Below are 25,699 nucleotides of genomic sequence, written 5' to 3'. Positions count from 1 at the left end.
TGCATATTTAGATTATTTTTAACATAAATGCATACAACCACCACCCCCACCCCCTTCTCCCACTTCTGTCCTTCCTGAACAGGTTATACCCCTCTGTATTGGTGGCCCAATCATGTGCGCTGTCTAGCCAGGTTTCCGCTATTCCCACTATATCGAAGTCCTCTTCGAGTAGCATAAGTTCAAGCTCTTCTAATTTATTAACTAGACTTCTAGCGTTTGTGTACATACATTGAATTCCTGATGTGTATGTGTTTAATGTACTTACAGCACTTACAGTGCTTTGTGAAGCTATTCACCCCCTTTGTGTTTTATAGTCTGAAACAATCACCAAGTCCATTTAGTGTAAGAAAACAACCCAGTAACTTTTCTTGCCTACACAACACTTATATTCTGTATATTTTTCAGTGCTCCTTAATTCACCATGTGTGTAATAAAATCAATCCTGTACTCACCACAACTACCACCAGATTGTTTGAGTGTAACGACCTGTTATTTTGACACTTTATTACCCTCACTGGAGCGGATTTATTCAATATCACATCGCATATAATACTCTATTGTGGATTTATCCACTAGTGGTTTAAACACTTTTTCCTGTATGGGCTAAGTGATTTTATAGCACATTTAATGTATAAATATCACTATTGTTTGTATGTGATTTTATATGACTTATGACTATTGGTATTGGATGTTTATTTAGATATTAAAGTGCAGGCACTTATACATTTTTCAAGAATTGCCCAGTATTAAGTGCCATTCATTAGTACTATGCCACTGTGGGGGCGTTTTTTTGGGTGATGGAAAGTGTTGGGTTTCCACCACACATGGTGTTTCCCATGTTGCCAAAAAGCTCAATGTTAAGGTGCCCATACACCTTACAATTATCGGATGATTTTCGTATGCGATCGACTTTTCGTCCAATAATCGTATGTGCGTATGACCGACATTACTGTAAAATCTTACGACTTTTGACGGTCAAGCATGTTTGAAAACTTTGCTAGATCGTACAGTTTTCGTAAGGTTGGTGGCGTTTCTGTCCGTCAAAAGTCGTACGATCTACACTGCGCTTGTGCTAACGAAAATCCGTCAAATCAATTACCGCATTTTCCTCCAGGTGCTTTTTGTTAATTACGGCTAAATGATTCTTGCGATCATCGGGGCAGGATGGGGCTGCCGTATGAAAATCGTACGACTATTCGATCATTGGACGAAAAGTTTTGTACGATAATCGTAAGGTGTATGGGCACCTTTAGTCTCATCTGACGCGGGAACATTGTTCCATGTGTTTGGCAAGTCTGCCAAATGCTGTTTGGTGAACTCCCATATGTGTAACCTTATATATTTTATTTATTTATTTTTTAAGCCATGGTCCTCCATGGGATGCTAAAAAATCCCAAACTTTAAATTTTTTATAACCCAGTCCTTGTCTATACTTCACAGCTTTGTCTGTGACCTGTTTGGAGAGCTCCTTGATCTTCATATTGCTTGCTTAGTGGTGTTGACACTCGGGGGGCCTTTCAGAAAAGGTGTAATTATACTGACGTCCTTTGACAGATCATGTGACACTCTGATTGCACACAGGTATACCTTTATCAACTAATTGGGATTTCTGAAGTTAATTGGTTGGCCCACATCTTATGGGTTTCATAGCAAAGTGGGTAAATACTTGCACATGCAATAATCATTGCTTTATCAATGTACTACATTACATTGCAGTTAAAGAAACAGTGACTTTAATACTACTTTAAGTCCTAGCATGTACAACTTTTTCATAAGATCATTATTACTAAATAGACACTAATGTGAATTTATTGAAAAAATATACTGAATTTGTGGAGTAATTTGCCTCAATTATTTTGATCTACAGTCTGTTACCACCATCCACCATGTTTGTGCTAGTTGAAATGGTGGACACTGTACGGACAACTCCATGGCACTTTGAACGTAAGCTGAATGACTCCATCGCGGAAGAACTAAACAAGAAATTGGCAAATAAGGTGAGCAACGTTGGCTTTTAGAAAAACGAAATATAGCTCCTCTTGTACTAAGCTAACATAGGCCAACAATCATTGCATATCCATATTATCTATTGCGTTGGTACATGTGCACTGAACTGTGTTTAATCATTCTTACAAAACTAATAAAGTAAAAAATGTCATACAGATTATATTTCTAACAAGGCTACGTGCATTCTCTAATACAATGCCCGGCCCAAAAAAAAAGTCACACACTCTAATATTTTGTTGGACCGCCTTTAGCTTTGATTATGGCATGCATTCACCGTGGAATTGTTTCGATAAACTTATGCAATGCCACAACTTTTATTTCCATTCAGAGTTGCATTAATTTTTTACCAAGATCTTGTAGTGATGATGGAAGAGTCCGACCACTGTGCAAAGTCTTCCCAAAGATTCTTAATGGGGTTAAGTTCTGGACTCTGTGGTGGCCAATTCATGTGTGAAAATGATGTCTCGTGCTTCCTGAACCACTCCTTTACAATTTTAGCCCGATGAATCCTGGCTTTGTCATGTTAGAATATGCCAGTGTCATCAGGAAAGAAAAAATCCATTGATGGGAAAAACTTGGTTATTCAAAAGATTCAGGTAGGTAGCTGACCTCATTTTGTGGGGACATAATGTTGCTGAACCTAGACCTGACCAACTGAAGCAACCCCAGATCATACCTCCTTAAATCCAGATGGACTTTTTTTTTTCTTTGGCTGGGCAGTGTAAATGTAAATTAGATATATGCTTGTATATACTACAAGTCAAAAAGATTCGCTAGTTGGTATATCCACCATTTCCTTTCATTCTAGCATTGATTTTCAAAAGATTTTTGGGAACGTAAGATTCTACGTTATTCCAGCACTCATTTACACTTTTCACAAACTGTTGTGGTCTTGCATTGTGGCTAATTCTTGCAATCTGGAGAAAATAAATAGTTACAGTTAGTACTGGTACCGTTACAGTCCCAACCAGTGTTCTGATTACCAGCAGCACCAGTATGGTGTCATCAGGTACTGATAAAGCACAACCAGTATTGTGTTTGCCAGAAGTACCACTACAGTGTCATCAGGTACCTTTACAGCCCCAACCAGTGTTCTGATTTCCAGCAGGTACCCTTACAGCCAATGTCCTGATTACCAGCAGTACCAGTATGGTGTCAGCAGTTGCTGTTACAACCAGTGTCCTGATTACCAGCAGTAGTAGTGCTGGTGTCAGCAGGAACTTGCTGCACAGCCAGTGTCCTGGTTGCTAGCCGTACCAGTACAGTGTCAGAAGTTACAGCCAATGTCCTGATTGCTGACACCATACTTGTACTGCTGGTAGTTACCTTTACAACTGCAACCAGTGTTCTGATTGCCAGTAGTACCTGTATGGTGTCATCGGGTACCAATAAAGCACAACCAGTTTTGGTGTGATGATGATGAGAGCACCGGAGAGACCTCACAGACTCTGATTCAAAGTATGAACCTGTTGAAAGCAGCGACTTGTTAACCACCTCTGATTCAGAAGATGAAGTTGTCCCTGCTAAGAGAGCCAGGCGTGCTGTGCCATTTAAACATCAAACATCCAGCTGAAATGCAGCAGACAAGCACCAGCAGTGCAACACATCCCTATGAAGTGGCAAGCACTGGTAGTGGGGTGATCCAACATTTGCCAAAAGAATTAGGCCCCAGAGAGCCCGTACCGGTGTACCAGAGGCACTTTCAAACTCCTTGTGGCTACCCTCTACTTCAGCAACGGCTAACCCCCCAATTTACTGCACATCCAGGAGTTAGAGTGGAAACTGAGAATTTTGCACCTATACAATTTGTTGTTTTGTTTTTTTTACTGATGAACTATTCACTGTAATTGTCGAACAAACCAACCTTTATTACCAGCAGTTCATTGCGAGCATTCCCAATTCCTCTTATGCCAGACCATCTCGGTATCTACACAGCCAATCCACCACATGGCCCTATATTATGTCATCATGTCCACGACAAGATATAAAATAATGTGATTTTTGCATTTCAGCGACAATTCAACTTGCCCTTCTAAAAGTGACCGCCCATATGATGGGCTCGGTTAAAATTAGACCACTTTTTTTGGGGGGGGGGGAGGTTACCCACCCCCCCCAGCAAAATAGCTGCATTGATGAGTCCATGATACATTTCACAGGCATAAGTATGATAAAGCAGTATCTGCCCAGTAAACATGCCAAGTGTGAGGTGAAATTATACAAGCTTTGTGAGAGGGGCACAGGCTACACATGATTTGAGGAATGAGGAAATCTTAGCCCTTAAATGGAAGGCCAAAAAAGACATGTATATCCATTTATCTATCCACCCAGATACCTCAATGCAAATTTAGGGGATTTTGGCCTGTCCCAAAAACCTCTTTGGGGCCATGAATGTAATCTGCATGAAGATGGCATAGATTTCAATGACCAGATAATGCAGACCTACCCGAGAACCAGAAGATAAGTTTACTGGTACAAAAATGTTTGAGGAACGTAGCGGACACCGAGCAGGGGGAGTGCACAGATCAGCTTGCGGTGGTTAATAATCATCCTTGTATATGACTGGTTATATGCGTCGTTTTTTGTGAGTAGATTTTGAATAAAAGTTTTAAAGTGTATCGGTTATCTGCACTATGGGATTTGTTTCATCTCTTGTATGCGCGGGTACACTACAAAGAAAAGAGGTTTGGATCGTTGTTAAATGTGAAGCCAAAAGGTGAACGGAGATGCAAACAGGATCGGGTTTGTAGCCGGTACGTAGTGAGAGCAGTGATCACTACAGAGCCATCCTACGTGAAGTGTGTATACCGCCCGCCAGCAGGCAAAAGGGGTTTGTGATACTGGACCTTATTGATTTGAGGTCTAATAAACAGGTGTATTCTGACTCCGATTGTTGTAATAGCGATTTATCACTTGAGACCTCTATGCCTGGCCTGTATAAGTAGATCTCAGAGGAAATGTGTCATCACATGAGGAAAGGAATACAGAAAAAACAGGTGCATTATCACCAAAGGCCACTAGATGGCAGCATAGGAACTAACATATAAAACGTCCATAGAAAATGGTATAGAGAAAACAATCTATATAAAACTTCTACTAACATTAATGTAATAACATATTCTATGCCCCATTGGGGCGGCACAAGGTGAGAGGTCGTCTGTGGGTACTCATGAGTGGAGGTGAAAGCGGTGTTTTGGAGTGTGAATAATGGCAGCGGTGGAGGAGTGTTTATTATTCATTATTGGCACCTTCCCCAAATTGTAAGAAATAATTGCATTCCAATCTTATGTGGAAAAGCATGTCGCCCTGCTTGCAACCAGCCATGGCTGTGGTTAATCTGTCAAACATTAGGGGAATAGATTAATCTCATAATACAGGAATCTGTGCCCATTCACACTAATCCTATATGCTTGCACACCTTCCTTATAAATACCATGCAACTTAAATATGTCATACTGACCATATAGTGAAAAAGCAAGACAAATTATTAATCATTCCAAGTGTCTGAAAAATCTGTCTATTTTACATACTAAAGTAAAATACTTTAGTATAGTCAGGCTGCTCTATACCTCTTCTGGGGTTAATAATCATCCTGGGGTAGACTGGAAGGATGTTTCAACTGCTTTTCATCTGCCTTAAATAGGGCTGGTAATGATTAAAATTGTCGTGTTCGATTTTAATCGAAATTTTTTTCAATCGATTAATTTCGATTATAGCGCACATACAGATCCAACTACATTGGCCTATACACATACAGCACAACAATGAAGTAATAAAATGAACTAGGATCACACTAATCCAGCACGTTATTAATCTCACGTGCCCCACTCAATATGGCCGCCGCTTGAGTGGGGCAACTCGGAATAATAACGTGCTGGATTACAAATGTATTTACGTAGCATAGTAAAACAGCAAAGCCCTAAGGGTGATTTAAACATAAGTATTAGCTTAATATTTGAAGTAGCAGCACCTGTCCATTCCATTTCATTTAAGGACCTTATTGCAACATAATATCAGTAAATTTCAATGGGCACATTTCTGGGAGCGAGATGGGGGTGGTGGGGGGTTAATGGAGAGCCACATAGTGCATACTGTCCGTGACGTCACCAGATCTCCGACTTGACTCCCGAAAGCCGGCGGAGAGGTGAGTATTTTAATTTTCGATCAAAAGAATTTTAATCGATCAAAAAGTTTAACGATTAATCGAGGAATTAATCATTAATTTCCCCAGCCCTAGTTTTAAAGAAAGGAATATGGAATGGTACATAGCATAAGTCCATCCAGCATACTTTATTAAGACTAAGAATGCATTGACATATTCCTGTGCACATAAGCAATGACATTTATCATGGTTATGGCCTTCTATACTATGGACCCAGTCAGCCACTGTTCCATTCCAGGCTTTGCGAATCACCTGGGACTTACCTCCAGGTTTATGTACGTGTGTTGTCAAGCTGTGGCCTAACTGTTGTCACTGTGAACTTCTTCAGGGATAAGCGTAAGCTGCATATTTAACTACATAGTGTTCACTGATCACCACGGAGACTGGGGATAGAGCCCAAACTGATCTACTACTTTCGCTTGTGTACGAACTCATTCACAGAAAAAGCAGTCTCACTGGCAACCAAAGTAGATGTGTTATGGAAATTCGCTTGGTTAAAGTATGTCAAACACAAAGAATCTCCCCTGTGCTTAAAAGCACAGTTGTATTAAGCTCTTTTGTGCAAGGACTGGAAGTACCTCTCGCAGAGTCATGTAGAGTCAGGACACAGGTCATGTTTTCATCGTGGAGTCAGTGTAGAAAGGGGCAGAACAGACCCCCCCAGCTCCTTCATTTATTAAGCTCAAAGGACGACACCCAGTGGGAGACGTCTTTACAACATCAGCCAGTCAGCCCAGCAAGTACAGGTACATATCAAAAGGAACAGGAGAGCACACCAACATGGCCGAACAGCCATGTGGTCGCCAATCCCCCATCATCGTCAGCATCGACTCCATTCAATACTGCTCAGAGTGACCAGTATCTAGTACGATCATTCTACTTGTTCTTACAGGTTTGAGACTATCTGCAGAGACATTGCTAATGCGGTTATCTTTCTACGGTACGAGTATACGGACAAGGCAGATTATCAATGTCTTCTTATAAAAGCAGATATGTATCCAAAAGGGATAGGGCAGTCCGCAATAGAGGTATAATACGCATCTCGTTATACGGCCTCCGCTTCGCTAATGTGTACATACGTTTAAAGGCAAGGAGCCCAGCGCATTGCACTTTGTACTCACAAACCGGCAAACGCCTCCACACACTGCGAACTTGTCTCCAAGCCCAGGAGAAGGTTTTCATACTGATGATTTTACCACTGGTCCCGATTCAACCCAAGTACCCTCTGCTCCTCGGTTACATCCGACACAGGGAGACAGATGACAATCCCTAAAACACACACATCCTACAATACAATGTCCACATCATTCCATATAATATTTCCACAACAGATGTAACCTTAATTGAACTTCTTCTCTGCATGTTATTGGTTTCTTTACAAGAAAAAATATCTCCCACATCCAAACAAAAACCCTTTTCCATCATGTGATGTGATAAATAGTACCCTTCTATAAACGCTGGTTTATCTGGAATAGATATGATGTTTCCACTGACATTCAAGTCGGGACACAGTATTGTGCAGTATATAAATGCAGGGCTTAGTGCACTTTCTAATTATTATTATTATTATTATTATTATTGCATAGTATTTATATAGCGCCAACAGTTTGCGCAGCGCTTTACAATATAAGGAAGACATAACAATACAATTGAATGAACAATACAAAAAGAATGTCCGTTCTTCGTCTGCTCTGTGTGATCACGGAGACCGTGGCGCTGTAATCACAGCTCCACCTGTCTCCGCTATCACTAACTACACAGAACCCTACCTTCCCTGCGTCCTATGGTCAGGTGCGCCTTACGGAGCGCAAAATACGATACTTTCATGGATTTAAAATAATGTGAATTGTAAAACTCTAAGCCAATACAACAAAATAACCAACCTTTTATTTAAAATAACACCAAATTTTTTTTCTATTTTTTATTTTAAGTTTGGGTTTTTTTTTTTATTTTTTTTGTTTTTTTTATTTGATTTGCTTTTATAAATTTTTTTACACTTTAAAAAAAATGTGGTCTTTTTAATTTTAGTTTATTTAATTTTATTTTTTTAAACTTTTTTTTTTATTTACTTTTTTGCTGGGGAAAAATACCCAGCCTGCTATTGGATATTTCAAATTGCAATAGCCAATAGCAGTCTGGCTATTGCCCTCGCCCAGGGACCTGAAGGAGAAAGATCTCCATCAGGTCCTCCAATGCTGATTGACAGCAGACAGTGGGCGGGTGCAATAGCCAGCCTGCTATTGCATTTTAAATATCCAATAGCAGTTCTTCAGTTTTCTTCAGTGGGGCTATCTTTAACAGGTGAATGAACTATTATTATTATTATTATTATTATTACAAATCCATAATTTAATACAGGATAGACACACATAACCGTGCATTATGGATTGTTTAAAGAGAGCACAACAGAAGCTGTTTTCTTTCAGACTCCCTCTTATTGAAACTCCATAAGTCTGCCTGGGAGTGGGAAGGAGGGGAATTAATAACTCCTGACTCTTTCAGCTGTGTGTATACATTTTAGGTTCAGCTACTTTGCTCTGTAAATGGACGTTACCTTACAACTTTTGGCTGCGGCTGTATTATACCCTGTGTTCCCATGTACAATTTCAAAAGTGACCATCTATATCTTTTGTACATAGTAAATAGTCAAATTTCCTTGGTTCAAAAATTTAGTTATACAATGTAGTGAAACCTGTTCTGTTCTTTCTAGGTTGTCTATAATGTGGGTCTCTGCATCTGTCTCTTTGACATAACCAAGCTGGAAGACTCCTATATTTTCCCTGGTGATGGAGCTTCTCACACAAAAGGTTCGTTCTTCACATCTTTCTGTGTTCTTGCCCTTAAGAAATCTAACAGGAAGCAATATATGATTCTTTATTGTTACATGAAAGTTCTTTTTACTATTCTGTGGGAGCTAAAGGTGCCTATATAGAATAAGATTGGGCCTCCTAATCAACTATAATTGTGTCATCCAGTGCGTGACAGATTGGGACACATATGGATAGACATCTATCCAAGCTGATTTTTCAGCTCTTGTTGGAAATATTGAAATGTGTTTACATGTGGTTGTGGTAAGTGTTAAGTTTATTTTTATCAATTAACAAAATTGGAACGTAAATGAATAGAAGAGAAATCCAAATCTAATCAATACTTGGTGTGACCACCATTTGCCTTCAAAACAGCATCAATTTCTTCTAGGTAAATTAGGTACCTCGGCTTATATTCGGGACGGCTTATACTCGAGTATATACGGTACAGACAGTTTTTAATTACATTGGCTGTATGTTTGGGGTCGTTGTCCTGCTGCAGGATACATTTGGGGTTAAACGCACACCTCCCTGATGGTATGGCATGATGGATAGGTATATGCTTGTATTTCTCAGAATTGAGGACACCAGCAACAGTGAAGCATGGTGGAGGTTCCTTGAGAAATAGAGAAGTAGATACTTATCCATCATGCCATACCATCAGGGAGGCGTGTGATTGACACCAAATGTATTCTGCAGCAGGACAACGACTCCAAACACAAAGCCAATGTCATTAAGATCTTCATCGTGAAAAACAAGAAGTCCTGGAAGTTATGGTTTGGCCCCTACAGAGCCCTATTCTCAACATTATCGAGTCTTTCTGGGATTACATGAAGAGACAGAAGGATTTGAGGCAGCCTACATCCACAGAAGATCTGTGGCTAGTTCTCAAAGATGTTTGGAACATGCTACCTGCCGAGTTCCTACAAAAAAGGGTGCAAGTGTACCTAGAAGAATTGATCATCACCTTAAAGAGTACCTGTCACCACCATCTGCTATCACATGGGGGGGCTTGTAAGCAAAAAAAAAGTTTAATTATATTTAAATAAAATCTAATAAAAAAAAAAATTTAAAAGTCCCCCGCGAGCACGCGCGTCGCCACGTAAACACGCGTCGGGTGCGCCTACGTATGAAAACGACGAACGCGCTACACATGTTGGGTATCGCCGTGCACGCCGGAGTGAAAGCAATAATTCTAGGGCCAGTATTTTGGGGTATCTCTAAATTGATGACCTGTGGGGGCTTTTAAAGCGTCTTCTATGGACTTTTTGGGGTACTGGGGTTTTTCGCCGTTTTACGGATGCACGCAATTTTTAACCTGGGCATGTTGGGTATCGTTTTACTCGTTGTAACCTCATCTTTTATATTTCATTTAAAAAAATGGGTATTTTGTTGTGTTTTGGGGCATTTAATTAAATTTTTCACTAAATATTGGGGTTTAATAAGGAGTTGCGCTAATATTGCGCAACATAAAAATTTGCAACTACCACCATTTTATTCTATAGGGTCTTGGGATTCAGAAAATATATAATGTTGGGGGGTTTTAAGTAATTTTCAGGCCTAAAATGTGGAATATAACATGGGTACAAAAAATGAAAAAAGGCCTCAGTCATGAAGGGGTTAAAGGCAAAGGGTGGTCACACCAAATTTTGATTTGATTCGGATTTCTCTTCTGTTTACTTTCCATTTTGTTAAGTTTATTTTTATAAAACAAAACAATTAACACTTTTATGTCTGAAAGCATTTTTACTTTACAGCATTTTTTTTTCCACAACTGCCAAAAAGTTTTGCACAGTACTGTGCATGTAGCAGTTTTATAGCTACTTGCACGTATTAACACCCATTTGCTTAAACCAAAAGGTATGCAAATTGCCATTATTTGGTTGTAATGGGAGTCATAGAGCCTCTACCAAACTGTAATTTGGTATATTGTATACATTGTGCATATTCTCTTTTAATAAGTACATTTCTGAGGGTTCATTGGGGAACATAGTAGTCCACTAGCTATGTGCACTCCTTGGACACCAAAGGATCCTGTCATAAAGTAGTGGTATGGCTTGCCAAAGCAAGCGGAGCGTAATAAAAATTAATTTGAGGGGACGGGAGGATGGGAGAAGAGCCCAGTCATGTGTCCTGTAAAAGTAATGCGCCATTGCTACATTAAGCAGATACAACTGCAGGCTCTACATGATGCCTTTCAATGTATGGATGGGCTGCAAAATGCAGGCTGCGGTGCGAAGTATAATGGAGAGTGGTATCCTCTCTCCACTATAAATAGATCCCCAAGAGGCAAAACACCTACAGAGCATATTATTCTGTGCAAAAAGTCAGCCTCAGCTTAACTTGCTGTCCTACTAAGGAGGTTGGAAAATTTCCCATCTCTCCTGATTCAAGACTGAGGTTTGAAAATTGTATATTTCTTGTTACAGTGCTGCAACAGATTAGCTGGCAGTAATCAAATCTGATCCTTCCATGAAAAGATAAGTTTGAGAAAAGACACCGTAACAAAAACATAAATGATTTATGAAGTCATGACATGAAGTGAGAAATAAATCTCCCTAATGGAAATCGCATTCAGAAGAAAAAAAACCTAACTCTTATACAATCTATTTAAAACTAAAAAAAACTTTGCATACAGTTAGGTTTTGGATTTTGCTTGCTAGTTTTAGCATTGGTTGATGGGTGGGAAAAATGGAATCTCATGTTTTTGGGGTTTTTTGTTAGTTATTATGCCTTTTAATACTTTGTATTTGCCTTTTGGGTTCAGTTCATTTCCGATATGTTGTATTCCATCCTTTTCTTGATGAAATCATGATGGGAAAGATCAAAGGCTGCAGCCCTGAAGGTGTACATGGTGAGTGATTACAGTGCCTTGGTGGTCATCTTGGTTGAGGAAGGACTTTGCTTCTCAAGTCAAAGCTGTCCCCTAATAACTGGTGATCCAATTAGTGGTTGGGGAGATATTCAAGATGCAGCAGTATAGGTGTAGGAAGCATAGATCCACAGTGACTGCAGTAGAGGCAGGGAGATGGATGTTGTGCAGGTTCACGTGAACAGGTTTTATCAAGCAGCCTAGTAGTGAGGTCACCAAATCTCACTTGAAAGTGTGTGAGACCAGCAGTCACACAGGCAGCAGTGTCTCTAACAGCAGATGCATAGCTCACATGCCACAAAGTGCACTTTTCATTTTCAGAAGGAATTTAAGACAAAGGCTTGATTTTTTTTTTTTCATGGTACTGCTTAGGCACAATTAACATTTCTAGATGTTCCCTGTAACTGCAGATTTTGACTTATTCGGTTCAAGTCTACTTTAAAAAAAAAATTCCAGTCATTTCTCCTAGTATAACTTACAATATTAAAATGGTCCGAGCAGTAACATTACAAGACTGCATGAAAGCATCTGATTGCCTCACTTCCATAATTATTCCTAATTTTTAGGGATGCACCGATCTATCGGCCGCCGAAACATATTGGTAGAAAATGGCACTTTTGGCATAATGCCGAAAGTGCCATGTTTCGGCCGATACAACGCTACATCCCTGCTTTCTCTCCTCCCCGTGTGTGTCCCAGCGGGGAAGAGAGAAAGTGTCACAGGCGGCCGAGCGCTGCGGTAGGAGAGAGCTGTTAACGGCCGATGTGTCTCCTCCCACACCGCTCGGCCACCTATCACAGTCCGGCAGAGCGGTGTGTGGGCGGAGACAGGCCGCGCTGTCACAGAAGGTTGAGCTCTCCCTGCACCGCTCGCTCAGCCTACTGTGACAGCGTGTCAGAGAGGAGAGCAGGCTACAAACACTCAGCGATCAGTGATCGCTGAGTGTTTGTAGATAATAGAGGCTATGGTATGGTTACTGTATCCTCAATTATGAATGAATGGGAAGTGATCTACATCACCTCCTGTTCATTCATGATTGTAGTTATAGTAAACATACGATGTCCTCATGTTATCAATGAACAGAAACACTCAGTTTAGAGGATTCCTGTTAATTGATAACTGAGGCTGCAGAAAAAGAGATTGAGGACTTTGTGTCCTAAATCTCTTTCTATTTTAGTGTTGAATCAGTTTTTATTAGAATTTTCGTAGGATTCATACAGTACGGTATATAGAGAAAAAAAATACAACACATAAGAAGGCAATACAATACACAGGTGAGTATATTATCCTGTAACGGACCAAGAATGACAACTCTATACTAGTATCGCAGTTGCTCCTATAAACTAAAGCAAGTTGTGTGTGTCCAAGGGTCCAGGTGTGGCGATAATAGAACATTGCTAATGGGTAGGAGTCTATATTATCGGATCATATATATGAAAAAACTACTGGACTACTCAGCTGTTGATTAGGAGGGGAACGGAGAAAGCCAGGACAGCAGTTTCAGTACTAGATATTGCCAGTAAACCGAGCGCATGAATCTCTAGGTCTCTTATAAGGAACTACAAGAGGACAGACTTATGTAGAGAGCAGGAAAAGAGAAAGCAGAGTAAGAGGAAAAGGTCAGGAAAGGAGGGAGGGGAGGGGGAGATACGGAGGGCTGGGTGCAGGTCCCCATCTGAGAGGCTATCTAACAGAGAAAAAAGAAACCACAAACAACACTCTGCAAGACGTCTACGTTGGAGCAGCGCCTAGGAAGGTCTGGAGATCGGTGGAGGGGGAAAAATGTATCCACACACTCCACTGCTTCATAAATTTGGAGAAGTTATCAATATCAGTCGCTAACAGCTCTTCCATACACATTGTCATTCACATGACTTGCCCATATTGCGATGGTAGGCAAGACTGCTCTTTTCCAGTAGAGGGGGATAACCTGCCGGGGCGCTGAGAGGAAGTGTCTCAGCAGTGTGCCTTTTTGGGATTTTCAGGACCCTGGTAAAAGCGACAGCAAGGCTACCTCAGGCGAGGGAGGCAATGTATTCCTGTATAAATGGTTAAATATCTCAAAGACTCTCTGCCAAAAAGAAACAATTTTAGGGCAGGTCCACCATATATGCAGGTATGTACCAGGGTCTCGATATCACCTGGTTACAATTTTGTAATTCTTCTCCTGGGCATAGGAAGATATAGAAGATTTATATGGAAAATGGTTGCCCAGTCTGAGTCCGTCAGTTCTTTCTGTAAATCCGCACGCCACTTAGCTTGGAAGCTCGGCGGCGTCTGCTGGGAAACGTCTCTCAGCATCCCATAGATTACTGATATCGTGTGGCGGGCCGGTGTTCGAGCAACTAGCATGTCTTCGAAGTGTGTCAGTGGCTTTTGAGTTTGGCCGGAAGCTTATAGGGCCGAACAAAAGCTGGACAGCTGTCTAATAACCAGTTCCAAGAAGGACTTGACACCTGCCCCTCGGGCCCAACAAATCGTCCAGTGGATGGGTGTATAAACTCCCTAGCTGTAGGCCAGTCGCCCCTCCTATATCCCCCATGGATGAGATCGCCACCGCTACAGGTAGCAAAGAGTTGTCAAACAGTGGGGAGAGGGGACTAGGCACAGTAGTGAGGGCAAAGTCGGTGTAGACAGTGTGCCATGTCTTCAAAGTAGCAGTTGTGAGGGGAGAAGGTTGGGGGGATGTTACCGTTCTATCACCACAGATGGTTTGAACTGCATGGGAGGGGCCGGGAACCAGTCCAGAATTCTTGCCAGGAGTGCAGCCCGATGGTACATTTCAAAGTCAGGTAAGCCCACTCCCCCTCTCAATTTGTGTCTGCACAGAGTCCCATAACTTTAAAGTTACCACCAAATCTACGAAATTGCCTTAACAGAGCCGGGATACTGGTATGGGGACTTGTGATATACAATAGTAGATCGTCCGCAAATAGAGACATCTTATGATGAAGGGAGGGAGTGTTGATACCGTGTATATCCGGATTGGACCGTGTGGCCTGTGCCAGGTGTTCCATGACTATTACATAGAGAAGGGGAGATAGAGGGCATCTCTGCCTAGTGCCATTGGAAATTGCGAAAGGTGTGGAAAATGTGCCGTTTACCATGACTCGGGCTGTTGGGGAGGAATATAGGGACATTATTTTAGCGAGAATAGTTGGGCTCAGGCCAATCTGCAGCAGGGCCTGGCGGAGGAAGCCACAATCTACTCGGTCAAATGCCTTCTCAGCATCAATAGAAATTAAACAAGCCTTAATGTTGTTTATGAATGTGGGAAATCAGATGAATAGTTTTAACTGTGTTATCCCTGGCCTCCCGCCCCGGTACAAAGCCCACTTGTTCCGGGTTAATGATGGACGGCAAAGAAGGGGAGAGTCGGAGTGCTAGACGTTTGGAGAAAAGTTTAATGTCGACATTAAGCAAAGAAATTGGCCGATAATTTTGACACAGAGAAGGATCCTTGCCGGGTTTGGGAATAACGCAGATGTTTGCCTCTAAACATACTGGGTGGGAAGGGGTGATTAGCATCAACTGAGTTAAAGGTGCGGGTCAAAACCGGTGATAGGATATCCAAAAGAACCTTGTAAAACCTGGGGGAATACCCATCCGGGCTCGCACATTTCCCAGTTTTAAGAGCGCAAATAGCACAATCCACCTCGGCCTGGGAGAAGGGTGTCTCCAATGCGAGTGCATCGGTAGGGTCTAAAGTCGGCCAAGCAGACTGTTCGATATATTGTTCCAGGGATTCAGGGACGTGCCCGGGGGCGGGGTAAACGCGGGGGCAGGTAGATTGTAAAGACCCGAGTAGTAGCGGCTGAACTCTCCGGGTATACCCATTGCGGAGTGTACTCTAGTAGATCGGGGTCCGGAGACAGATAAATGTGGGCGGGGATGTAAGGTTCTAGCTAAGTGATGCCCGCATTTATTGGCGGACTCGTATCGCAATTTACACGCCCTATACCTAGCTAGTTATGATCCACAGTCTAATATAGAGAGCAGCTCTCGGCGGGCATTTGACAATTCCACGTAAGTGTCGTCGAGCCGGGTGGATTTGTGGAGGCTCTCAAGTTTTGCTACCAGTGGACAGAAGGTCCGCAATGTGGGTTGCTCTAGCCCATGGGTAGGCAACCTCGGCACCCCAGCTGTGGTGCAACTACTAATTCCATCATGCTTTGCCTCTGGGAGTCATGCCTGTAGCTGGCAGAGTCTTGCAATGCCTCATGGGGTTTGTAGTTTTAGAACAGCTGGAGTGCCGAGGTTGCCTACCCCTGCTCTAGCCGTTTGAGGCAGGAGCCATGTTTTATAAATATGCCTCTCACCACACATTTTAGGAGCTTCCCAATTGGTCAGTGGGTGCGTGGGATCCGCATCATGATCAATGATAAAGTTCTGGATTGAGGTCCTGATCTCCGCTAAGCAGATCGAGTCAGTCAGTAAGGTGTCGTTCAGTCTCCAAGAAAAACCTGTGCGTGTGACCGGTGGGACTCCCAAGGTTAGAAAAATTGGGGCATGGTCGGACCAGATACATAGACCGATACGGGCTGTGGGAGCAGAGTCCAGCAGTGGTTGTGCCAGGAAGAAATAATCAAGTCTACTGTATGAGTTGTGGGCCTGAGAATGGCATGTGTAGTCCCTCTCGGATGTATGGAGGACCCGCCACACATCAATCAATCAATCAGTCTGAGCTTGAGCAATAAACCTTTAATTTTGGTGAGGGATGCATAAGACATTGCGGACTTACCGGATGAGGAGTCTAGACTGGGCACCAGGGCGACGTTGAAGTCTCCTCCCAAGATCAGGTTAGGACATCCGAAGTTCTCCAGAGCCATTACTAAAGATGTAAGAAACCACAGCTGGTCCTGGTTGGGGAAATAAACATTAGCCAGGGTTTACACATTATCTAACAGTTTAACTTTCAGAAAGAGGAACCTGCCCACGGGGTCCAGTTGCTGTTGCAAGATCTCAGGCTGAAGGGATTTATGGAAGGCTATAGAAACACCCTTGGAGCGCGCGTCAGAGTTAGTACTGTGGTACCAAGCTGAATAGAATTTAGGAGGCAGTATGGGAATGGCGTCGCTTCGGAAATGAGTTTCTTGCAGGAACAAGGTGCCCACCTTCCGTTTATGAAAGTGATCTAGAACTTGGCTCCGTTTTTGCAGAGTGTTAAAGCCTTGCACGTTCACCGTGGCTAAAGTGATATTGGGTTTAGCCATCATGGGGGCATGAAATAGTGTAGCGCAGGACTGCAGCCAACCCCCCGCATCAGGGATAGAGGGAGAATGGAGGGGATCGGAGAAGGAAGTACAGAGGTTAGGGAAAGAAAAGAACAAGTTAGGAATAGTGAGAAAAAAAAATGTTCTCACGCCACCTAGTGACGTCTGGAGAGAATAGCGTGACAATAAACCACAACATGTACCATGTGGCAAGTGGCAACATAAACTATCAATGAGTCTGGGAGTGCATTCACAGACAACCTAAGTGGGGGTAACATGGAAGGCACAGGGAGCGTCTCCCGCTCCAGGGCAAATACAATGAACGTTAATTGGACAGCATAAGCCTGTGTAACCACTGAGTATAAGAAATAACACATCTGTAAAAACGAGTTAGAAATGCAATGAGAAAAAAAAACAAAGAAAACAGAAAAATCTCAGCATTAAGGCACAGCAGCATCGGTGGTCGGCAACTAAACCACTCGGAGCTATCCCGGTAAGGCATCAGGTATCAGTAAGCAACAGGTTGAAGGTGTTCTTCAGTGAGTAAAGGCTCAGTCACTGGGTCTTGAGGGAAGAACCGGATTAGGTAACTTGACCGCAATCAGATGTGCGGGGAGGCGGATGTCTCTGCGCGTCCCGCAGCTCTCCTCGACTTCTGCGACCAGGATGTTTGAGATGATTGGGCAACAAATCCAGGTAGGGTCGGTTTGAGCGGCCAGTCCTGTAATGTGACGTGGGGGAGCTCCAGCTTGCCCAGGAAAGTCGGGAGGTCGCCTAGGGAACGGAAAATGGCCGACTTGCTGTCGTGTTGAACAATAAGTTGAAAGGGGAAACCCCAGCGGTATTTGAGGTTGCGTTGGCCAAGCAGGTCAAGAAGTGGTCGGAGAGCCCTGCGGAGGGTGAGCGTGTGGCTCGAGAGGTCAGGCAGTAGGGAGACCGGGCTGTCGTTGAACAGGATGGCCTCCTGCGTCCGGGCGGCCCGCGCAATGTCCTCTTTAATCTTGAAAAAATGGATCCTACATATGACGTCTCTGGGGTTGGATTTGTCCGGTTGCCTAGCTCCCAGCGCCCTGTGGATCCTGTCTAATTCAGTGGGAGAGTCCTTGGGCTTATTCAAAAGCTGGTTAAATAAAGCTACTGCTGCAGAGTCCAGGTCTTTGGGCTCAATGGATTCTGGGAGGCAACGGATGCGACTATTATTGCGGCGGTTCCTATTCTCCTGGTCATCTTGTTGATAAATCAATTGATGCAATAATAGTTTGTTCCTGCAGGGTAGTATCATGTAAGCACACTCGGGAGTGCAATTCAGAAGATTTTTCAATGTCCTCTAATCTGACACTCAAGTCCTTTTTTAAGGTGGGCATTTCCTTTTTTGTATGTGTGTTCAAAGCGGGCAATGCTCATTTCAGCCGAAACGGGACCGCAAAGCCGTCGGCTGCAGTGTAAAGTGCCCTTACAAGCGGGAGACCATCTGAGATGCGTCTCACCGCTCCATGTGCCACGCCACGCTCCCCCTCTTTTTCTATTTTAAAAGGGAAATATCAGGGGTCTGTTTAGACCCCCAATACTTCCCCGAAACCCCTAAAAGTAAAGTAAATAAAAATATTTATTAAAAAATGAATAAAAATAAATATTAAGTTTATAAAAAATAAAATATTTGAAAAAATGTAAAAGAAAAACTCGGTATCGGTTTCGAACTGACAGTTTTTTTTATTTCGGTTTCGTTTCGATTTTAAAATTTCCCTTTCGGTGCACCTCTACTCATTTTAGCTTAGTGAGCTGGACATTGCAAATTATTTCTTTTTGCCATTTGGCCAACTGTGCATCCAAAATGGATTGTTTACAGCACAGGCACAGCCTGATAATATTTTAGATCAGTTTTTGCAAGAAACAGTTTTTCTGTTGGCCATCATTTTATACTGAGCCAGCATGTTAGGCTAGGAAATATATGCTGACCTAGAAGATGAAAGAATTCTCAGAGGAAGTGTTGTGCTTTTTGATAAATACAATACTTAAGTCAGAACTCTGTTTTTTCTTACACTTTAAAGTAGAAATATAAAAGGTTTACAGTTTCATGAGTGGCACTATAGCATATCCAGGACTGCAGCTCACAGCTGAAGCTTTGGCAGTTACCTGGAGTTTTATTAACTTTGCGATCACTACAGATTTAATTTAAATGACTACTCTATTGTTCATTGTAATGTTTTGGGGATTTAAACGTAAGGAAGTTGTAAGAAAGAAGTGTATGACAGAACAACACTTTTTTCGCAGTATGATTGTTTACAAATGTAGAATGTAGCAGTGTTGCTTGCACTGTGCACAAGCCATTGCGACATTCCTTTGGAATAGACAATTCCAGTCACTATACCCAGAAAGTTGGTAAAAAGGATGCTGCAACGTCTTTTTGGATTATTTGCTATATACAGATGGTGACACCTGTCGGGAATCCATGTACACTCACCATGCAATCTGCCACTACATTATGAATCTTATTACTCTCTGCTTCACACACCCTGAGACTGTGTTGGCATCATTAACTCATTACAGACCATGTTACATGTTTGGTAGATTTTTCAAGAGTCTCACATTTCCATTAATATATCGTATGCCAGGGCTGTGCAAATTCCAGGAACCAGATAACTTAATGCAAGAAAAATTCAGCTGGCAGGTAGAGATTTATTTTAACGTTACCCAGTGTCAGTGGAAGGGCATGCATCCTTATTACTGAATGTCTGGCTCAGTTATTAGACTGTGTTATATTGATTCTATGTTTATTTGCTGAACACTGCTTTTTACACAAATGACAAATATTGTTACAAATAATTTCTACTCCCTCATTGTAGTCACTCTAGGCCAGCCTTTCTCAACCTTTTTACCTTGAAGGGAAACATTGAGACAGTGTTCAGTTCTCAGGGAATCCCCAATTAAAGTGATTACATCTATAGCTTGTGGCAAAATAGCAAAACATAGTGAAGCGCCACCCTAAACTGGAGGTCAGGGGAAACAATTCCCTGACCTACTGATGGCCAGTGGGAAGTATGCCCATTACAGTGGTGGTCAAGTAGTGCCCGTATACATTGGGGAAACAGTGTGGGCCGGTGTGCTGCGCTTGGTTGTAGGTGATCCGCTTTTTAATGTTATAAATTGTGTAGAAATGTGAAATATCACAAACTTAATACAGTGCCAGTGATCAAATCCTTATTTCAACTATATAGTTGAATGCATGTCAGAAAAAGAAATAGGTGCGTACCTAAGTGAATATTAGATATTGGTTTGAATTGGTGATAAGTGATTATAAGTATAAAATCAAATAAATAATTATATGGTCATGTGATATAATTTATATTGTGAGAGATGAGTGTTAAAAAATCTAATATGGAAACTGGCTTAAACGAGTGAATTAATTCCGTCTGATATTCAGTAATGATAGTCACTTGTTTAGACAGCCGAAGGGTTCAAATCAGTGTACAAAAAATCCTTATAAAAACCACATCTACTGATATAAAAGGTGAATATAATCGTGCAAATATAAAAAAAAAATTTATATATAACGGGGGTTCTGAACAGTAAGAATCTATTATCCTCCAAACTGTGTTGGAAATCCAGGGGATAAAAGAAGAAAGAAGGAAAAAGACATCAAAAAGAAAAAAGGGGGAGTTACTCCCTTTACATTACAAAGTACGTTTTAAGTGTAAAGAAATGGCATAAGCATCCTACTCCTGAGGCCACTTTGTATCAAAGTATCTGTACATGAACAGTATCTTTATGTAGCCCAGATTTTGCAAGAAAGCAAGGTCTTGTGATCAAAGGGCAAAGGAGTTTAAGAAGCAATGGTTAGACGAATGATACCAAGTGTCTTTTACTTGTAATTCCGTCGGTGAGTCCGCAGAGGGAAAAACTTCTATGATAGTCTCTCTCCCCTCTCCTGCCGTCGGCCTGCACTTTCCTCTCAGCGGCGGTGTTTAGACAGCCTCTAGTTGTGGATGGGGAACCCTCCGGAGAGATCAGCCAGGAAAAACGGGGGGGGGGGGGGGGGGGAACAAACCATAGAAGAAAAACAGAATTTAAGTGCAGATGCAAGGTCCTTTATTTTTAAAATGTTTTAAAATGATTGCGCTTACAAACTTCCGTTGATAAACCAGCATATGCAATCTGTGTAGAGAATATTCCCAGGGTGTCAGCGAGGAAACGAAGCACTCCCTTTACGCGTTTCGTCCTAAAGACTTTTTCAAAAGGGTACTGTTTCCTATCTGACACTGGAGCTTATATAGCCCAGATAGTCTAGTTACACCTTCTTTCAACTGACTGACATATATTCCTCTAACATGCTGGCCGATATACCGCAGCTCAGTTCAGCTTTTTCAGTGAGTGCGGTAATTAGCCTGAAACATTTCCCAATCGTTGTTCCAACGTCTCCTTGGAATATATGCAAATAGATACATTGTTAAAAACACATTATTGAAAATAAATACATTATTAAAATAGATCATTATTAAAATGATACATTATTTGAAAAGCTCATTAATATGCAACATCTGAGCATTAAAAGCACAAAGTAAAAGAGCTATGAGAGAAATATGTGCACATTAGTGCATGTAAATCCGGTATCAATGAATTATAACCCAAATTACAAAACATGGCAACGAATGAAAAATAAAAGATAAAAATTGGGGACTAGAGGTTATACCAAAAATTAGGATTAAATACTTGTGAGTGAGAGGTTAAGTAGTCCTCTGAATATTAATATGTAAAATCAGCGATTTAAATGGACTAATATGCTTATCTGAATGATATGGCAGTCACCGTTGGTATATATGAAAATATTATGTACATGTGCAAGGGGGAATTTTTTCAATAGAAGATTGGTATATTTGCGGTTGAAAAATTGTAGTAGAACTGCGGATATGTCAATACGATTTTAACTCGGATTATAAACGCAAGCCACCATATAGGACTAGAAGATCATAGCCAGATATTGGGCATGGCGGGGGAAACCTTACATACTCTTATAGGAACATCTCAAGTAGGATAACCAATGAAAAGTATATGCATTAAAAATGTAAAAATTAGGGATGAAATTATGAACACTATTAATATATCTAGAGAGAATTGTTTGAGTAATTCAAAACATTATAAATATCATATAAATTCATATAAAGTTGGTCTCATAGGGCACTGGACCGTATGTTAATAATATTCTTGACTAGTAAAGTTGGTGAATTAGGATTTAATAAGATGATCATTATTGTAAAATCGGAGGTCGGAAGTGGTGGTCAATTGATATTGGGCTGTTAGCAGATTTCTTTCACAAAGATTTTATTGTGTTTTGTTGTCAAGATAACAGTTTAGAACATACATCATAAGGGCGTTATTACCCTTCCAACTTCACCTTTGTTATTGGAGGTTAATCATCAGCCAGGAAACAGTTTAGGTCTAGTTCTATGTTTAGACCCTTCGGGGTCATAGTTTCCATCAGGAAAATCCATTTTGTTTAGTTTCTGGAGACTTCCCTTTTCATATGGTTGCCTCTCCAGTGTCTCTTTATTTTATCCAACCCCATTAATTTTATTCCCTTAGCATTGCAACCATGCTTTTCTTTAAAATGTGTTGGCACACTATGATCCACTTTTCCCTTTTTAATATTATTAATATGCTCCCTTATCCTAATTTTTAGTTCTCTTGTGGTTCTCCCTATGTATTGGAGATCACAGGGGCATTCTAACATGTACGTGACGTGTGCTTTTACAAGAAATAAAATCCCTAATTTTAAAACTCCTTTTGTTAAAATTGGATTGGAAGTCTGTTATTTTCTTTTTTTTGCACAGTTATTGTGCATCCTATACATTTCCCACATGGGTAGAAGCCTTTCCCTTCAAAAAACGAAAAAGTGTTTTTGGGAGGGTCAACTACATTATGAACTAGCTGGTTTTTAATATTAGGGGCTTTCCTATATATGACCTTTGTTTTTTTTCTGGATCATTGGTCCTAGAATGTTGTCCCTCATTAGGATAGGCCAATGTTTCTGAAGTATCTTTTCAAACTCTTTATATTGGGTTGAGAACTCTGTAATAAAAAGCAGAGGTTGTTCTTCTTTTTTGTTTTTTGTTTACATGGTCTCGGCTGTAGCATTTCTTCTCTATCTAGTTCTTCACTGTATCCTTTTTCCATGAATCTTTTTTGGCTTATGCTAGCCTGTTCTTCGTAGTCCTCAACTCGTGTGCAGTTTCTCCTCATTCTCACGAGTTGTCCTTTAGGGATTCCTCTTATCCAAGACGGGTGGTGGCAGCTCCCCATAGGTATATAGCCGTTTCGGTCGGTGGTTTTGAAATAGGCAGTGGTAGTAAATTTGTTTCCTTTTACTTGTATTGTTAGGTCTAAGAAGTCTATTTTGTCTTTATTAAATTTATAGGTGAAACTAATACCCTCTCTATTGGCGTTAATGTATGAAAGAAATTGCTCTAGTGTGGTGTCATCTCCCTTCCATATTATGACCACGTCATCTATATACCTCTTCCACAATTGTAGTTCTACCCATTTTTGTTCGTATATTGCACTTTCCTCCCATCTGGCCATAAATAAGTTTGCAAGGCTCGGGGCAAACTTGGCCCCCAATGCAACCCTTTTATTTGGGTATAAAAATCCCCTCGATACCAGAAGTAATTATTCTTCAACGAAAAGTCTATGCATTTAATAAAATAAATTTGTGTATCTTCCAATCCAGAAAACTTTGTTAGACCCCATTTCACCGCTTCAAGCCCATTCTTGTGTGGTATATATATAGTATACAGAGATACTACATCTATGGTTCCTAACTTCATATCGTTTTCATACTTGATAGTCGCCAATATATTAAGGATTTCCCCACTGTCTCTGAGGTAGGCTTTCGTATGCTTGACAAATGGTTGCAGAAACCAATCGATATATTCACCCAGGCGTGATGTTAGTGAATTTATACCACTAATTATTGGTCTTCCTGGTGGTTTGATGGGGTCTTTGTGGATCTTGAGTAAGAAATAAATAACCGGGACTCTTCCTACTGTGGGAAGCAAATATTTATACTCCTTTTTGGTTAGAAGTTTCTTTTTCAGTCCCTCCAACAATTGTTTGAGCTGTTTCCTAATTCCTAAGGTTGGATTTTTATTTAATTTTTTGTATGTATCCAGGTCTCCTAGGATATTTAGCGTTTCTTGCTCGTAGGACTCACCGACGGAATTACAAGTAAAAGACACTTGGTATCATTCGTCTAACCATTGCTTCTTAAACTCCTTTGCCCTTTGATCACAAGACCTTGCTTTCTTGCAAAATCTGGGCTACATAAAGATACTGTTCATGTACAGATACTTTGATACAAAGTGGCCTCAGGAGTAGGATGCTTATGCCATTTCTTTACACTTAAAACGTACTTTGTAATGTAAAGGGAGTAACTCCCCCTTTTTTCTTTTTGATGTCTTTTTCCTTCTTTCTTCTTTTATCCCCTGGATTTCCAACACAGTTTGGAGGATAATAGATTCTTACTGTTCAGAACCCCCGTTATATATAAATTTTTTTTTTATATTTGCACGATTATATTCACCTTTTATATCAGTAGATGTGGTTTTTATAAGGATTTTTTGTACACTGATTTGCACCCTTCGGCTGTCTAAACAAGTGACTATCATTACTGAATATCAGACGGAATTAATTCACTCGTTTAAACCAGTTTCCATATTAGATTTTTTAACACTCATCTCTCACAATATAAATATCACACGACAATATAATTATTTATTTGATTTTATACTTATAATCACTTATCACCAATTCAAACCAATATCTAATATTCACTTAGGTACGCACCTATTTCTTTTTCTGACATGCATTCAACTATATAGTTGAAATAAGGATTTGATCACTGGCACTGTATTAAGTTTGTGATATTTCACATTTCTACACAATTTATAAATTAAAAAGCGGATCACATACAACCAAGCGCAGCACACCGGCCCACACTTGATCACGTTGAGAGATATTGCTGCAGCTGGTAATCTCTGTAATACTAGATCCTAGCGCAACTACTTTGGTTATAATTGGGGTAACAGTGCTATGTTCATTAGTGTCAGTGGTTGCTAACATGAGAAACAAGGAGAAAGCTCAATTGGTCCCATGCCTCTGGCTCTGTCAACAGGTGTTGGTGTTAGAACTAATAGGGCACCATCAGACAGGAGGTCATACCACCTGCTCCACTGCTCTATAAACATCTGCAGGTCTGTTTGAGAAAGGATGCTCCACATCGTGCTTGAAAAAAGTAGTGTTGTGCAATAGATTGCTGGTAACCAAGTTGGTCTGTGCCACACTTTCTCATTGATATCGACTTGTAAATCCAGGAGATCTTTGATTGCAAATAAAAACATTGCGTATAGTTTTTAAAAAGACCCTGAACTTGGTTTAAATTTAATTTCACATTTACCGATCCTCTGCTTTCCATCCTGAGCTTCTTCAACCTCATCTCTTCTCCACCTTGGCGCCGGCTGCTGCGGTCTGTGTCCTTACCAGTCCCAGCTGCCTCTGCCGATACAAGCGGGGAAGAGCAGCGCGGATCAAAAGGGACTCGGACCGCAACATGCAGTGGTTTCTCAGCGTGCAGGAGAGAGCTGCAGAGTGG

The 25,699-nt window shown here is 41.1% G+C and overlaps 1 protein-coding gene across 1 annotated transcript in view; it reads left to right on the top strand.

The window, feature by feature from the left end:
* The window catches only part of POLR3H (RNA polymerase III subunit H), a 42,244-nt gene that overhangs the window by 14,491 nt on the left and 2,054 nt on the right, over positions 1–25,699 (top strand). The window contains exons 2-4 of the mRNA XM_018563913.1: positions 1,868–1,997; positions 8,877–8,973; positions 11,741–11,827. Of these exons, the coding sequence (XP_018419415.1) occupies positions 1,868–1,997; positions 8,877–8,973; positions 11,741–11,827 (314 nt within the window). The remainder of the gene's footprint in view (positions 1–1,867; positions 1,998–8,876; positions 8,974–11,740; positions 11,828–25,699) is intronic.

Source organism: Nanorana parkeri, unplaced genomic scaffold, assembly GCF_000935625.1.
Source record: "Nanorana parkeri isolate BGI_ZX_2015 unplaced genomic scaffold, ASM93562v1 scaffold711, whole genome shotgun sequence".
Classification (NCBI taxonomy): Eukaryota; Metazoa; Chordata; class Amphibia; order Anura; family Dicroglossidae; genus Nanorana; species Nanorana parkeri.
Note: the sequence above shows the minus strand (reverse complement) of the source record. Positions and strands in the feature narration are given on the sequence as shown.